We start from the raw sequence: 17251 nt of genomic DNA, 5'->3' as shown, positions 1-17251 counted from the left end.
CAGGAAAAAACACCAGGTGGCGTGCACTGTGATGCACTGGAGAGCAAGTTTCCCTTAAGAAACTTCAAATACCGTTTCCTCTCAAGATTATGTCCTGGTTTCCCTGCTGAAGATGAACTGAATTAGTTTCATCACTACTTACATGACATAACTGCAATTACAACTTTCAGTCATCCCAGGAGCTAAGCCTGAACTGACCCGATCGGTATTCTCAGTGTCCACCAGTAGGAGGCGCTCTTCCCAACACACCTACTGGTCATCCCCACCCTGGGAGAACCCTGATCTTTCCCGGGGGAAACTCCTGAGGAGACCCCAGCTCCAACTCATAGACCAAAGCTGTCGGGAGTACTTCCTGGCGTCGACCAGTAGGAGGCGCCCTCTATCACAGCAATTCCTCATCGACACCCTCTAATCCAGTGACAGGGTGCTGTCGGACGGGGTGATCCATCCCAGATGTGGCTTGCTAATCAATTAATTACCAAATTGAACCAACATGATTAATTAATCAGAAGGAGCAAATTAGCGGCTCAGTAGCTGACTGCAAGGCCTGTACTAAAATAGCTTTAAGAGGCAAAGGGCGAAATGGATCGCCAGGAAAGCATACTTCTCGAATCCGAGGGCGCGTGCTGTCTCTGTGGCCGTTGCTCCTCGGCGACCCATCTGACAGTGGAAGACGAGCCGGGGGGCGTCCGGGGGGGGCTTCTGCACGCCGTACTTGTCCTGGAAGGCTGCCGGGTCCAGGGCCAGCTCCCGCTCCACAGCGCCCACTACAGGGCGGGAGAGGAAACGCGCCACTGCGTTACAATCAGAACTGCAGAGCTGGGAGGTCAGACAGTCCCGGTACAGTACAGTCCCTGGTATCCGGAAGAAACGGGGACGAGGGTGGGGTTCCGGGTACGAGGCCTTTTCGGATAGACGAGATTAAAGCAAGCGGGCACGCAGTGAGGCCGAGCAAAAGCTCAGGGCACCTTCACAGTGATAAAAAGCTGAAAGGAAGTCACATAGGATCATAAGGGAATGGAAATATAGTCAAACAAAACCAGATTCCATTTATTTAATTAATTAAATCATTGTCTTTATATATAATTTTAAGATCAGATCACTTTATCAGCCATATACAATTCCTTGCATTAGGAATGTGTCTTTCCACAGACCCCAGCTTGCTCTCCAGGAGACACACAGACAGGGAGAGAGAAGCTGGGGGACAGAGCGCAGGGTCGGGCATTTATACAGTGCCCCTGGAGCAGCTGAGGTGAAGGGCCTGGCTCAGGGGCCCAACGGAGTAGGATTCCTCTGCCGGCCACGGGATTTGAACTGGCAACCTCCCAGCCGCAGGTGCAGATCCTGAGCCACAGAGCCACCACTCCACCCCAATTACTAATTTTATAAGTAATCAAATGTTAAATGAGTATTCATCCCCTGATGAAGCTTCAGTAACATCAAAAATTAAGCGTGAGCACTTAAATATGAATTCACTTTTAATTTCAGTATCTAACCTAAAAGTTTTAAAAAAACAGTCCTTAACACTAGGTTTTTGCTCATTTATACTTAAGACTCCTCTGGCTTCTGGGTGGAAAGTAAGCAAAAGACTGCAATAGGTACGGAATTTACATTATCGCCCAGATTTGAGTTTTTTATTGGTTATTGATATATGAAAGACCCAGCTGTGCTCTAGCCTGTGAGAAACCCAGATGATGTTAGTCACTGTCTTCTGGCTCAGAATGTTACACATTTTTTTTACACAAAGAGGTCAAAAAACATAAATCCAGACCAGGGAGGGGGCTTTAAAACTCCTCTGTCCCGGCTGCTTTCTAAGAAATGGCTGGATGCCATCCATCGGTCAAGACAGGAGGCATCCCTTTACACAAAGTGTGGTGGGGGTGTGGAACAAGCTGCCCAGTCCTGTGGTTGAAGCCCCTACCCTGGCTGCTCTCAAGACACAGCTGGATAAGATCCTCCAGTCGGGACAGGAGGCCCTTCTTTACACAGAGGGTGGTGGGGGTGTGGAATAAGCTTCCCAGCCCTGTGGTTGAAGCCCCTACCCTGGCTGCTCTCAAGACACAGCTGGGTGAGATCCTCCAGTCAGGGCAGGGAATACCCCTTTACACAAAGGGTGGTGGGAGTGTGGAACAAGCTGCCCAGCCCTGTGGTTGAAGCCCCTACCCTGGCTGCTCTCAAGACACAGCTGGGTGAGATCCTCCAGTCAGGACAGGGGGTCCTTCTTTACACAGAGGGTGCTGGGAGTATGGAACAAGCTGCACAGCCAGGCTGTTGAACCCGACACCCTGTTTATTGTTCAAGAATGGGCTCGATATGGCTGAATGCCCCCCCCTCCTCTCGTTAGGACCTGCCTTGTGTTTTCAAGAGCCGGGCTGTAGGAGACTTACCGGGAATGTGGATAGAGCCTGGAATTTTCCCCTTGTCCACCTCCTCTTGGGTGCACACGTCAACCAGCAGCAGGTCCGGGCTCTTCCCCAGGAGGGCCTTGAGCTCAGAATAGGAGATCACTTTGCCTGCAGGGACCACAGAGCAGGTGTGAGCCTGGTGAGTACCTGGAAGGGAGACTCCTGGGAAAGCTGAGGCTGCTGCTGGAAGAGGTGTTAGTGGGGCCAGTAGGGGGTGCTCACCCTGTGGTCCATGTGGGTCCTAATGCCCCAGTATAGTGACGGGGACACTAGACTGTAAACAGGCGCCGTCCTTCGGATGAGACGTCAAGCCGAGGTCCTGACTCTCTGTGGTCATTAAAAACCCCAGGGTGTTTCTCTAAAAGAGTAGGGGTGTTACCCCTGTGTCCTGGCCAAATTTCCCCCCTGGCCTTTACCCATCATGACCTCCTAATAACCCCCCTCTCTGAACTGGCTCCATCACTCTGCTCTCCTCCCCACTGAGAGCTGGGGTGTGGGGAGCGGACTGGCGCCTCATCCGGATGGGGCTGCACACTGCTGGGGGGTGGAGGGGGATCCCCATGACCTGGAAAGAGCTCCGAGTGGAGGGTCCCGAAAGGCGCTATAGAAGTGTAAAATGAAGAAGATGATTATAAAAAAGAATTAATGGGCGAACGTTAATGGTGACGTGCGGGACTCAATCTCACATCCCGATAGCCTTCAAGCTGTAGCACTGGAGCATAAGGATGCCGGCTTTTAAAATCAAGCTGGGAACGCTGAAGTGTCGAGGTGTCGTCGATAGCTCACCGGGGACACCAACATCCAAGGAGTGAGCGCGTGGAATTCTTGGTGCGACACTGTGCGACTGGCTTAACCTGCTTGGTTAACGGGCAGCCCTCCTGGCCATTGGAGGCTTGAACCCCACCCAGGAGGGATCAGCCCAGGGGCACCTGCAAGGCTGGAGGAGGGCCGCCTGAGACAAATGCGGGCAAACGCGAGACAATTGTGGCACTGTGGCTTGTTGTGAAGGGGGGCTGGTCTGCGGTCAGCGAGAGTCTGGGTTCACATCTCCCAAACGGACTGTGGTCGGCGAAGATCTCGGTTCAAATTGGCTATACGGCTCTGTGGTTAAGGATTTGTGCCCGCGACTGGAAGGTTGCCGGTTCAAATCCGGCAGCTGGCAGAGGAATCCTACTCTGTTGGGCCCCTGAGCAAGGCCCTTCACCCCAGCTGCTCCAGGGGTGCTGTATAAATAACTGACCCTACGCTCTGACCCCCAGCTTCCCTCCCTGTCTGTGTGTCTCATGGAGAGCAAGCGGGGGTCTGTGAAAAGACACGTTCCTAATGCAAGAAATTGTATAGGGCCGATAAAGCAACATCATTATTATTAAATGCAAAGGCAGGTGTTTCTTGTCATTATAGAGAGCTTATTTCCATAATGATGGCGATCTGGTACAGCTCTCTGACCACCTGCTACCTCCCGCGTGTGGCTGAAGACCACCTGACACCGACCCAGACGCCTGTAGGCCGAGGAAGCGTCAGGAAAGAGGGTGCTACAGCTGAAATCGAGCTCCCCCCCCCCCCCCCGTCTGTAAGAGCGCCCCCTAGGGACGACATCCGAGCAGGCAGGCTGCAGCACCATCAGAGTGGCAAAGGAGCAAGTTGGAGGGAAACATTTCATCCTGAGGAGAGGAGATCATCTTATCCCTTTCAACCAACTGCTGAAGGCAACAGACTTGATTGGATTTTAGTCAAACCCTTAGCTAGGGTTAGGATAATTAGAAAACATGGAGGATGTTTGATGGCATGATTGTGTTCTAGAACAGAAAGGATTTTTAGGAAAAGTGATATTTCAATATCATCTTCACAATTTGTTTCTTGCCTATATGGCTCTCTGCACTGCTTTGCCCTAAATGGGAATGATGACTTAAAAGCAAAAGTTTGAAAGAAAAGGCTTCAGCTTTTCAAACTGTTGCGTTTGGCATGTAATGCACTGGCATTTTTAACAGTTACAGCTAATATGTATGGGCTATTCCTGACTCTTAACCTATTTAACCCTGAAACAATGCTCATGGAGAACACCGTTCAACACTGCAATTTCTAATGACAGAATACTCTTCAAAAAAATAAAAATGTAGCCCAGTTCAAGGCCTAAAGGTGATTTAAAAGAGGGGGGTTTCAAATATTAGAAAAGCGCTACGTTAAAGGAAAGGTGGCAGAGCTTGCGATGAACCGAGGGGGGCAGAGACGGGGGGAGGAAGGTTATACTGTACTTCAGAAGCAGAACCGTAAAGGAACAAAACAAATTCACCCTCCCAAGACGCTTAAGTCCAAGCGGACCAAAAGTTTGGACTAAACCTATGGAAGCCCTTTTCCGCCAGGGAGTAAAAAAAAAACGCGCTATGGTATCTCAGAATTGCGACTTAGTAACTCAGAATTGCGACTTTATAAACCCATTTTCATTGTCCTCTTGTTATTGTAACGGATTCGGGTTCTAGGGCTTGTGCCCTCGCCTCTCCCACCCTACTTCGTGCCTCACTGCAGGGGCTCGAACCCAGGTCTTGCCAGCTGAGCTAAAGAATTATTAAGTCGCTTCCATACTAAACGGCTCGAGCAGACTAATGAAGGAAAAAACAACTCGGGAAGAGAAAGCACACAGCGCATCAGGACTCAAAGATCCAAAGATGGGAAAACCTACCAGGGGGGAAAAAAGATTATAGAGAACCAGCAGGAGAGAAAGACAGAAAAAAAACGTCGCAACAGATCCGCCCCGACAGCAGCCACCAGCTCGGCTTTCCGACACGCCGCGCAGCGTCGGAGAAACACCGGATTGGGATCCAGAGGAGGTAGAGGGTGAAGGTGTTTTTTTTTTTTAAAAGAGAGAAACCGCACCAAGCCCAAAGTAGAAAGACCCTTGAAAAACAGAAAACAGGGCCGGCTCCTTCTCAACCACGACGGTGTCTCGTTTCTTTTCGGTATGGAATACAAAAGCCTGTCGAACAAAAACAACCGACCAGATGTCCAGAACGGAAAATGGGTTTATTTCAGTTCCAGTTTAACAATCTAAAATAAGGACGTTTTAGCATCTCCAGACCTCGTGAACATACACACGGCTGTGCAGATGTCTGGGATATTTTGCATTTGGTCATTTCAGGCTTAAAGAGACTAAAACCGTGTCTTGGATCTAGTTTCTCTTTGCTGTGAAGAATCATATTACATATAGATACAATTTAAAGGCGACATTCCTGCTAGAAGCTAAGAGCTTCACAGCCTAATTGAAGACAACAGTGTTGACCGATTAGCAATATCGGAAGACTCTGTAGTCAAAGCAACACGAATCTTCATCCTATTCCTTCCGGATACGGCGCTCAGGAAGTTCTTCTACTTGTTAGGGCAGCTGTCCTGGGCTCGTTAATTACGGTTTCTCGTTAATTACTGAATGCGCTCGTGAATTCGGATTACACCCTGCCTCTGGTATCGCTTACTGCAATTTCATGCTTCATGCTAACAAACTGTCCTGACCTGTGTTTCCCAGCCAGAAGCCTTTTACATTTTCTAAACTACAGATGCAGCCATTCAAAACGAGCGGGCGATACCGCACTATTTTGCGGTGCGCTTTAAGCAGTCTACCGCGAGTTACCGTAAATTCTCCTATAATACCGCATAAAAATAATAGTATCCGGAATTTCCGCAAGGTGAAGCTAATAAAGCTCAACCTCTCATGTTTGTGCTGTCGCCATCAAAGTCTTTAACGAAGATATTACTAATAGTATTAATAATGAATGACCTTGGACAAGCTGTAAACTCAAAGTCTGGTCCACTGGTCCACATTCTTTTTTTCATTGACCGTCTTTGTAAAAGTAACACCACAGCATTTCGCAATCACGCATTTGTTTCCAATCATGCAAAGTACAGTAATTTTTGAGAATCGATTCACCATGCTTTTCACATGCTCATAAAATAGATTGATTTAGGAACATAAACATATTACCGTATGCAAACTGTACTGTATACAGTATGTATATGTATATTTAATGTCTTAACTGTGCCCGTTTAAGTATTGAATATTTATATGGAATTTTACCACTGAAGGGAAATCTTAGTACCTGAGAATAAAATGAATAGGAACATACTGTAACGCGTGTGAAGGCCATAAACGATATTAATTTTGGAACTTAAACATACTGTTATGCAACGGGGGCTCAGGCAGGCGCCCTTGCCGCAACTGGTCGGCCCCATCCCGACTGGAGGCTCGAACCCGGGACTTCCGCGTCTCTCTGCAGCGACCTAGCCCCGTGAGCTAAAGAGAGATCTTTAGCTCACGTCTCTCTGCAGCGACCTAGCCCCGTGAGCTAAAGAGAGATCTCTCTTTAGCTCACGGGGCTAGGTCGCTGCAGAGAGACCTAGCCCCGGATAGCCCTTCGCCGGGGACGGCGATTTAAGCGGGGGAGAGTGTAACGCTTACGGCCGACAAGCACTGTGTGTAAGAGCCGGCGTACTACAGCGGGTGACGTCACCGCCTTTCCCTGTGATAGCAGGACCACAGCTACGGGGCTGTGGAGAGATCTCTCTTTAGCTCACGGGGCTAGGTCGCTGCAGAGAGACGCGGAAGTCCCGGGTTCGAGCCTCCAGTCGGGATGGGGCCGACCAGATGCGGTGAGGGCGCCCGCCGGAGCCCCCGTTGCGTTACAATACAGCATATGGCTGGTCTCAGTACTTTAAAGAAAACATACACACCAGTATCCCATTTCTCCCTAAACATTTTAAGCATCGAAGTCTTTAACTAACGTGATACCGGAGTCAACAAGCATACTTTAAGAATTTGATTAAACGGGAATATAATATGGAATCGCGTATCTAAAGAAATTAATAACGATATAATTATATTCATGTACCGCAACACAAGAATAGTACACGCTGTACGTTGTCTGTCGATAATGTTTCTGTAGTGCTTTTTCAGCACTCTGCATGTGACCTTGCTGGTGGTGCTGTGGGTTAGGTTCCTGACTCCCATGTCACATGGTCTGTGATTGAATACTGCTGGAGCCATGAATTTTTTTTAACAAACATTTCTTTGAAATAATGAAACATTTCCCTGGCTCAGAGATTAAATAAAACCTCACTTGCACCAAACAAATTTATATTTCTAAATATCACAACATGATCGAATTTAAGTCATTTTAATAACAATGAATAGTCACCTAGGCGTTACAATATAAACATTTATATTGATTTAAATAACGTTTTGATTTAAATCGCAAATGCGGGTTTAAATATATGTATTTTTTGATTCACAATCAGACAAATGCAACATAAATTGATATCTTTGTCTTCTAAGTATCTTAATAAACTTTCAGCATAACTTTCTCCCCGTTTAGATTTATTTTGGGATAAAACGTGGAAAGATTAGATTGTAATCGTTTTTTATTTTTTAAATACATTTTAGAAAAGTGTAATCTATACTAAAAAGCTGTACACCACCTGCTATAAAGATACATATTGTAATACTTTCGGGTTCGGATAGGACAGACACAAGAACTCAGACTTGCGGAGTTAAAGCAAGTTAAAGCCTTGATTTTATATATCACCTTTAAAAGTGGCATCTCAAAGCAAAGTAAATACCCAACACTGATTGTACCCATCTGTCATGCTAATAAAGCAACTTGAATTGAATTGAGAGGGGGGGGGGGGGGGTATATTTGCTTTGTGTATAAAGTACATTGTGAATGTTTTCACAGCCTTCACTTTGTCGTTTTTATGCCATTTTTTGACCACGCACGAATATTCATATGTCCGTATCTTCGCAAGGGAATCAGTGCGAATTTTAATACTAATTAAATGACCGCGGGCACTTTTCACCCCCTCTACATTCTCAGAGTAGAACAGACTAACCTTCTAATGAAAGACGGTCCACCCCCCACGGACAGGAAAAGTGCCCACAGGCACTTAAACTTAATATGGTCAGTAACAGTAAACAGTAACATGGTCAGAAGGAGCACGTACAAACGTTTCCGAAATAACCACATGTAAGACTCTGATGCTTAAAATGTTTAGGGAGAAAGTGGAATACTTGTGTGTATTTTTTCTTTAAACTACCAATACCAGCCATATACAGTCTGTAACGTTGGGATTTCTATATGTCTTTATTTAGTGGTTACATTAGCGACAAAGGCTAAACTTTTAGCTTCAGTAACGTGTACATATCTCCCCTTTTTATAAAACGACTTGGTTGAAAACTGTTCCAGAGCCACTGTTGTTTCATCAGTGAAAAGTACATCATGAAATGCCTCTCCCTGTTCAATCCACTGGAAAAAAGAAAAGGAGCATAAAGCTTCTGATGGTCATAAACGATATTCATTTAGGAGCAGCATCAGAGGTATGTTTTTAACTGCACTGCATTGGAGAGAATACCATAGTGTGTTTTTTTTTTTTACTCCCTGGCGGAAACTGGCTTCCAGAAGAATCAGTATGGCTCAGAGATTAAATAAAACTTCACTCGCACCAAACAAATGTTTATTTCTAAATATCACAACATGATCGAATTTAAGTCATTTTAATAACAATGAATAGTCACCTATGCGTTACAATATAAACATTTATATTGATTTAAATCGCGTTTAAATCACCTTTATTTAAAACCCATAAATAAAGCTGATACTGTTTAGACTTTTAATTATTTAAAACTGTATTAAAGCAGCACGATACACAATGCAACGTAAATCGCTATCTTTGTCTTCTGTGTAATAATGTTCACCTCTCTGTCCAGCAAATTTACAATAGTAATAATAATGAACTTTATTGTATATGGCGCCTTTAAAGGTGGCTCCTCAAAGCGCTTTACAGGTTAAAAACAATACTGTTAGGCTGGGAAAACGATTTTTTTTTTAAGAAATACAAAATGAGATATAATGATATGTTCCGGCTTAGACATTAACGAAGAGCATAACGCGTGTACTGTATACACTGCAAGTACAACCCCCCTCTCTGCAGGAGTGCTGGCTGTGACGAATTGAACCGGTTTCACGGGTATTTTCAAAGTAGGAGGCGAGATTTCCAGCGAAAGACACCTCCCCCCCCCTCAAAAACCCAGTAAGTACAGTACTTACTAGTTAAAGGCTAGGCTCCTCAATGAAATCGCTTTAACATGCTAATGCATTGGTGTAACAGTCCGGGCGTGGCAAGCTTCTAATTTCAACCCGACTACGGCGAAAGGAACCCTTCTTTCATTAGAAGACAATGAACATATTTTAGCCCTGAATGAATTAATAGCAAACATGGTTTACATAAAAGACATTTTTCCAAGAAAGTTTAGCCTTTGTCACTAATGAAACCACTAAATAAAGACATAAATATAAAAATCTTAAGATTTTTAAAATACATGACTTTGCTAAAATTTATTTGAAAATAAAAACGATTACAACCGCCAGGGGAGAGAGAGAACAGGGGAGGGCTGTTGGTTTTGCATAAGGGGCGGGGCTATGGAAATTAGGTCTGTTTGGGAATGTGTAGTTACATGTTCTGGCTGTTTGTGAATTATCGTTGTTGAGTATGGAGTGTTGACGTATTGATTTTGTGTAATGCTTTATGTTGAAAATTGGATTTTGTTTATGATAAACAGGATAAACTGGGATGGGAGGAAGGTTTAGTTTTGCATAAGGGGCGGGATTATGATAATTGGAGGAATTTGCGAGAGTAAAATGGTTTGATATATTTGATTTTGTATTGTGGTTGTTATCTATGTTTTTGGTTGGTATTATGTTTATATGGTTGTTTTTGTTGGTTGGTTGTTATTATGGTTATTAATAATACGATCTATAGTTGAAATCTGAGCCTAAATAAAAAGAAAAAGCAAGTGATTAGGTTTATGAGCAATCTAATTACTTATTCGATTTAAAACGCTATATAAAATAAAGTTTATAATTAATTTGCTGGACAGAGCGGTGAACATTATTATGCATAAGACAAAGATAACGATCCTGATCAGTTTAGAAATCTGTGTACGCTGTAAGGTTTTTACTTCTTAAACTTTTAAAATACACGTTTTGAATAGAAAGAAATCCTCTTCCTGGTACAGTATTTATAGCAAACCAGCACGTCTTTTTTCTCCAATCAGAGGGGTGTCAGATGGTGTCAGCCAATCACCATTCTGAAGCCCTACCATAATCTCTGGTATGGGGAGACCCCAGAATTCTGTCCCATAGTTTAGACAGATAATAGATACTTTTATTGATCCCGTGAGGGAAATAAAGTAAATCATTTTCATTTTAGGAAATTATTAAACGCTCGGTTAAAAGCAAAGGAGATTGTCTGTTATAGTGGACATAAAAACAAGAGTTCGCTGGCATTATATCCTGGAAGACACAGACCGGCGCCAGACCGGTAAAATGCCTGATGAACTAGGGATTGGACAGTTTCCAAGTGCTTGTACAATCGATGGAAATGTTCAAATAAATGTGCAAAAGAAATAAACAAAATAATCATTTATTTCTTTATCATATTGGGTAGCTAATGTCCTCTCTTTGCTAGTTACTGGCTGTGTTTCTGCATTGGGTAGCAACGGGTGACTGTTCTCAGGCGGAAGATGTAAACAGCTTAATGTTTGTGTTAAATAATTTTTTTAAATTAAAATTCATTCTATACAGCAATCGCATATTTGGGTACCGTTTCATAAAACTTTCATGCTGAAAATGTTTAGGGAGAAATGGAAGACTGGTGTGTATTTTTTCTTTAAACTACCAAGACCAGCCATACACAGTACAGTTTACATACATACAGTAATGTTTATGTTCTTAAATTAATATCATTTATGACCTTCAGATGCGTTATGCTTCTCTTCTTTTTATGCTCAGCTACTAAAATTTCCCTTTAGGGGTAAAATCCATATAAATATTCAAAACTAAGCGGATTAAAATGTGCACAGTAAAGACATTAAATGATTAAATCTTTTCACTACCAACCAATGCACCACGAGTGCCCCTGTCGGTCATTTTGGCCAGCCAATCACTTACCACGGTGCCCTCCGGTGCCCTGCGGTGGCTTGTGGGTAGGTTACTGTACCGCGGGTTTTTACCGCGCATTTTGAATGGCTGCATCTGTATGTATAGAGAGGAGAGGACGCTGTTAATGAGGACACCCGCCTACGAGCCAATTAAATCAGATGGTTAAAGCCGGTGAGATCAGCCACTGCAACACTTTCTGCTGGCCGCTCATTAGTAGTTTATCTTGTGACCACGTCGTTAAGCAGTCTTGCCGGAGGGAATTTGAGATGTAACTCGATGATGACATTTGAAACCTAGTTTTCCCCACACCGAGCAGCAGTACTAGATCAGAGCTGTTCAAAATGCTAGAAAACTCGAGTGAAACTGTTACAGTAGGTACATTTTTGACGCTGAAAACGTTCATCTGCTATTGTGAATCAATCTATGAATTGGCTTCATCTGGTCTCCTCCCCACTGAGAGCTGGGGTGTGGGGAGCGGACTGGCGCCTCACCCAGGTGGGGCTGCACACTGCTGGGGGTGGAGGGGATCCCCATGACCTGTAAAGCGCTTTGAGTGGAGTGTCCAGAAAAGCGCTATATAAGTGTAGGCATTTCCACAGCAGTGTGTGTGTTGATCACTTTCGCTAGGTTGCAAGTTCGGAATACAGAGATCCAAAAACCGGCAGGGTTTATATAGCGATGCGGGCAACTTCAGCACCTCTCCTTCTCTGCCCACTCCTTATATCCGCCAGCATAATTCCGGGCCCTGAAAGTAACGAGAGAGAGAGAGAGAGAGAGAAAACGCCCTCAGTTAAGAAGGACCACGAAGCAGCAGGAAAAAACACCAGGTGGCGTGCACTGTGATGTACTGGAGAGCAAGTTTCCCTTAAGAAACTTCAAATACCGTTTCTTCTCAATATTATATCCTGGTTTCCCTGCCGAAGATGAACTGAATTAGTTTCATCACTACTTACATGACATAACTGCAATAACAATTTTCAGTCATCCCAGCAGCTAAGCTTGAACTGACCCGATCGGTATTCCACCAGGAGGTGCTCTTCCCAACACACCTACTGGTCATCCCCACCCTGGGAGAACCCTGATCTTTCCCAGGGGAAACTCCAAGGAGACCCCAGCTCCAACTCAAAGACCAAAGCTGTCGGGAGTACTTCCTGGAGTCGACCAGTAGGAGGCGCCCTCTATCACCAACGACAGCAATTCCTCATCGACACCCTCTAATCCAGTGACAGGGTGCTGTCGGACGGGGTGATCCATCCCAGATGTGGCTTGCTTATCAATTAATTACCAAATTGAACCAACATGATTAATTAATCAGATAGAAGGAGCAAATTAGCGGCTCAGCAGCTGACTGCAAGGCCTGTACTAAAATAGCTTTAAGAGGCAAAGGGTGAAATGGATCGCCAGGAAAGCATACTTCTCGAATCCGAGGGCGCGTGCTGTCTCTGTGGCCGTTGCTCCTCGGCGACCCATCTGACAGTGGAAGACGAGCCGGGGGGCGTCCGGGGGGGGCTTCTGCACGCCGTACTTGTCCTGGAAGGCCGCCGGGTCCAGGGCCAGCTCCCGCTCCACAGCGCCCACTACAGGGCGGGAGAGGAAACGCGCCACTGCATTACAAACAGAACTGCAGAGCTGGGAGGTCAGACAGTCCCAGTACAGTACAGTCCCTGGTATCCGGAAGAAATGGGGATGAGGGTGGGGTTCCGGGTTCGAGGCCTTTTCGGATAGACGAGATTAAAGCAAGCGGACACGCAGTGAGGCCGAGCAAAAGCTCAGGGCACCTTCACAGTGATAAAAACATGAAAGGAAGTCACGTACGATCATAAGGGAATGGAAATATAGTCAAACAAAACCAGATTCCATTTATTTAATTAATTAAATCATTGTCTTTATATATCATTTTAAGATCAGATCATTTTATCAGCCATATACAATTTCTTGCATTAGGAATGTGTCTTTTCACAGACCCCAACTTGCTCTCCATGAGACACACAGACAGGGAGAGAGAAGCTGGGGGTCAGAGAGCAGGGTCGGCCATTTATACAGCACCCCTGGAGCAGCTGGCTCAGGGGCCCAACGGAGTAGATTCCTCTGCCGGCCACAGGATTCGAACCGGCAACCTTCCAGCCAGTGGCACAGATCCTTAGCCACCGCTCCAATTACTTATTTTATTAGTAATAAAATGATAAATGATTATTCAGCATCCCCTGATGAAGCTTCAGCAACATCATTAATTAAGTGTGGGCACTTAAATATGAATTCACTTTTAATTTTAGTATCTAACCTAAACGTTTTTAAAAAAACAGTCCTTAACACTAGGTTTTTGCTCATTTATACTTAAGACTCCTCAGGCTTCTGAGTGGAAAATGAGCAAAACTGCGGGATAGGTGCGGGACTTACATTATCACTCAGGTTTGAGTTTTTTATTGGTTATTGATTTCTTTGATCTTTCTTTGAAGGGAGTTGACAGTATATATGAAAGACCCAGCTGTGCTCTAGCCTGTGAGAAACCCAGATGATGTTAGTCACGGTCTTCTGGCTCAGAATGTTACACATTTTGTTTACACAAAGAGATCAAAAAACATAAATCCGACCAGGGAGGGGGCTTTAAAACTCCTCTGTCCCGGCTGCTTTCTAAGAAATGGCTGGATGCCATCCATCGGTCAAGACAGGAGGCATCCCTTTACACAGAGGGTGGTGGGGGTGTGGAATAAGCTGCCCAGCCCTGTGGTTGAAGCCCCTACTCTGGCTGCTTTCAAGACCCAGCTGGGTGAGATCCTCCAGTCAGGGCAGGGAATAGCCCTTTACACAAAGGGTGGTGGGAGTGTGGAACAAGCTGCCCAGCCCTGTGGTTGAAGCCCCTACCCTGGCTGCTCTCAAGACACAGCTGGGTGAGATCCTCCAATCAGGACAGGAGGTCCTTCTTTACACAGACGGAGGTGGGGGGTATGGAACAAGCTGCACAGCCAGGCTGTTGAACCCGACACCCTGTTTATTGTTCAAGAATGGGCTCGATATGGCTGAATGCCCCCCCCCCCCCTCCTCTCGTTAGGACTTGCCTTGTGTTTTCAAGAGCCGGGCTGTAAGAGGCTTACCGGGAATGTGGATAGAGCCCGGAATTTTCCCCTTGTCCACCTCCTCTTGGGTGCGCACGTCAACCAGCAGCAGGTCCGGGCTCTTCCCCAGGAGGGCCTTGAGCTCGGAATAGGAGATCACTTTGCCTGCAGGGACCCCAGACCCATGAGACCAATGTAGTTATCACTGCGCCTTTCAGGGCAAACTATATCGGACAAAAACAGCCAGGCCAGCTCCTCACGTGTATTCCAAAACAGCACAGGCTGTCTTCCGCCCCGTGAGCACTTAAACAGCAAGAGTGGAGTAGAATGGAAAAAATAATAATTTGCGTCTAACAATTTCTGTTCTATTCATGCACAGAACAGCAGCCATATCACCCTGCAACTCAAAACTGGCAGCCCCACTGGAGCTCAGCAGGTGTGAGCCTGGTCAGTACCTGGAGGGGAGACTCCTGGGAAAGCTCAGGTTGCTGCTGGAAGAGGTGTTAGTGGGGCCAGCAGGGGTGCTCACCCTGCTGTCTGTGAGGGTCCTAATGCCCCAGTATAGTGAGGGGGACACTAGACTGTAAAACAGGCGCCGTCCTTCGGATGAGACGTAAAACCGAGGTCCTGACTCTCTGTGGTCATTAAAAATCCCAGGGTGTTTCTCGAGAAGAGTAGGGGTGTTACCCCAGTGTCCTGGCCAAATTTCCCCCCTGGCCTTTACCCATCATGGCCTCCTAATAACCCCCCTCTCTGAACTGGCTCCATCACTCTGTTCTCCTCCCCACTGAGAGCTGGTGTGTGGGGAGCGGACTGGCGCCTCATCCAGGTGGGGGTACACACTGCTGGGGGTGGAGGGGATCCCCATTACCTGTAAAGCGCTGTGAGTGGAGTGTCCAGAAAATTGCTATATAAGTGTGAGCAATTATTATGATTATTATTATTATTATTACGAAACTAAATTATTACAAATTAAATAGAAAGAGTGGTGCAGTGGTTAGTCTTGTTGCCTTGCAGCACCTGGGCCCTGGGTTCCATTCGTGGGCATCTGTCTGGGTGGAGTTTGCACGTTCTGCCGATTTTTCCATTAGTTTCCTCCCACAGTGCAAAGACATGCTGGTGGTTTCATTAGTTTCTGGGAAAACTGGCCCTGGTGCGAGTGTCTGTGTGTGTCCTGTGATGGACTGGTGTCCCGTCCAGGGTGTACCCCGCCTTGTGCCCGTTGCTTGCTGGGATAAGATCCGGTTTCCCCGGCGCCCCTGACTTGCCAGAACCTGTTCGAAACTGGATGGGTCCGTTTCCCTCGTCATTGTGGTGGAAAATGAACACCAGGGGGCGCTCGTCTCGGGTATAAAAATCACTGCCGTCCCTAAATCTTTGAGGGCGTGATGCTACGACACACTGACAGAGCGGTGGTTTAAAACAACGATTGATAACCCTTGCAGCTTCCGCCTCGACTTACTGGGATATGCGAACATTATTAATAAGCACTAATTTATGAAGACCACAATGATGCTCTTCTCTGAAAGGCGATGAAGACTGTGATTGTTAAGGTGAACGAGAGCAGTACGTTTCGCGGTAGGATTGCCATTCACAAGACTTCACCACACTGTACTACACCTGAAGAAGACTTCACAGCCGAAACGTTGCGATTCCTGTCTTCTCCTTCAGCCGGGAATAAACCTATTACTCGTTCCTTTGCAGACTACGCCTGCTGACGCGGCTCCCCACCCGAGCTACTGTGCCACACCGTGTGTTGAAGTCAGAAAAGTGCTCAGTCTCTCCCAGCTGCACATTAGTTCAACAGCCTACCGTCGGAACTAGCAGAGAACTGAAATACAGCCGCTCTGGACCCAGGTGGAAAATTTGAGTATTAAACCGCAAAACGAAACGGCCGATTCACCTGCGGCGTTAAGCATACAAATGCATATATACGTCAAGGTGGGTGGTAGTGATTTTTTGGTGAAAACGTCTGAACGGGCGATCGGCAGCGGTTGTTCAATTTGAATGAGATCAAATCATAGTCCGAGCGAGCCGTGTTCACAGCCGGCGCCTCCTGCAACATAGAACTCAAGTTATATCGCGGAAATACACAACTCCGGGCCAAGTTGACACAAAAATGCTTAAGATTTGTTGCCTCCTATAGCGACTGCCTCAAGCGATCGGGCCAAAACCCAGCCTTGTTCGCGCATATGTGGAATACAGGTCCGTCTGTCACAACTTCAGGGGTGAAACCCCCCTCCGTTTCGCTACCGATCGCTGTCTTAGCTTCCGCCTGCAGTAAGGGAAGCAGCGGTTCGGATGTGTGAAACTCCCCGCCCTCCCCGATAAGTCCGAAATGAGGACACCGGCGTCCAACAGGGCGAGGCTAACCTGGGTCCGACATCGCGTCCGCGGCGGGTTCAGCTCCAGCAGCGCCCGTGTTTGCAGATAGAGAGACGGTGAAAGCTGGCTCTTGGCCGTTTTCACTTGTTGCTGCTCATCCAAATGCCCTGCGGACTCCCCTCTCTTGTGAAACCCTGGTAACTACGCAAACTCCTGCTACCGGTTGGGTTGGGAGCTCAGGAAAGCACAGCGGACGCAGGGGGTGGGACGTATCGCAATTCCTCGCAACGCAGTAGTTTGTTTTAAAAAAAACATCGCTAGTTCATACAGCGCAGCGGTATAGATACATTCCGGTGTTTCATTGCTAACGATCCCCTGCTTGTTGGCGCCCCGGGGGGCAACCTTGTTGTGAAAGGCGCTATAAAAAAATACATGTGAATATTGGTGCATGTAATGCGGTCTGTGTGGGTCCTGATGCCCCAGTATAGTG

General features: G+C 46.3%; 2 protein-coding genes across 2 annotated transcripts in view; both read right to left on the bottom strand.

Moving 5' to 3' along the window:
• LOC138224007 (thiosulfate:glutathione sulfurtransferase-like) overlaps positions 1-2967 on the bottom strand; it is a 4219-nt gene extending 1252 nt beyond the window's left edge. Inside the window, exons 1-3 of the mRNA XM_069180190.1 lie at positions 2916-2967; positions 2388-2552; positions 605-767 (exon numbers count right to left, since the gene is read on the bottom strand). Of these exons, the coding sequence (XP_069036291.1) occupies positions 605-767; positions 2388-2552; positions 2916-2967 (380 nt within the window). The remainder of the gene's footprint in view (positions 1-604; positions 768-2387; positions 2553-2915) is intronic.
• An 8518-nt stretch (positions 2968-11485) lies between these two features.
• LOC138224032 (thiosulfate:glutathione sulfurtransferase-like) lies at positions 11486-17003 on the bottom strand. The gene is made up of 4 exons (XM_069180283.1): positions 16810-17003; positions 14476-14601; positions 12798-12960; positions 11486-12128 (listed from the first exon to the last, which is right to left on the bottom strand). Exons 1-4 carry the CDS (start codon positions 16820-16822, stop codon positions 12074-12076), a joined length of 357 nt encoding a protein of 118 aa, XP_069036384.1. The 5' UTR covers positions 16823-17003; the 3' UTR covers positions 11486-12073.
• Between the last annotated feature and the right edge of the window lie 248 nt (positions 17004-17251).

This window comes from Lepisosteus oculatus, chromosome 18, assembly GCF_040954835.1.
Source record: "Lepisosteus oculatus isolate fLepOcu1 chromosome 18, fLepOcu1.hap2, whole genome shotgun sequence".
In the NCBI taxonomy this organism is placed as follows: Eukaryota; Metazoa; Chordata; class Actinopteri; order Semionotiformes; family Lepisosteidae; genus Lepisosteus; species Lepisosteus oculatus.
The sequence above is the reverse complement of the archived record's forward strand: the minus strand, read 5'-3'. Positions and strand labels throughout refer to the sequence as shown.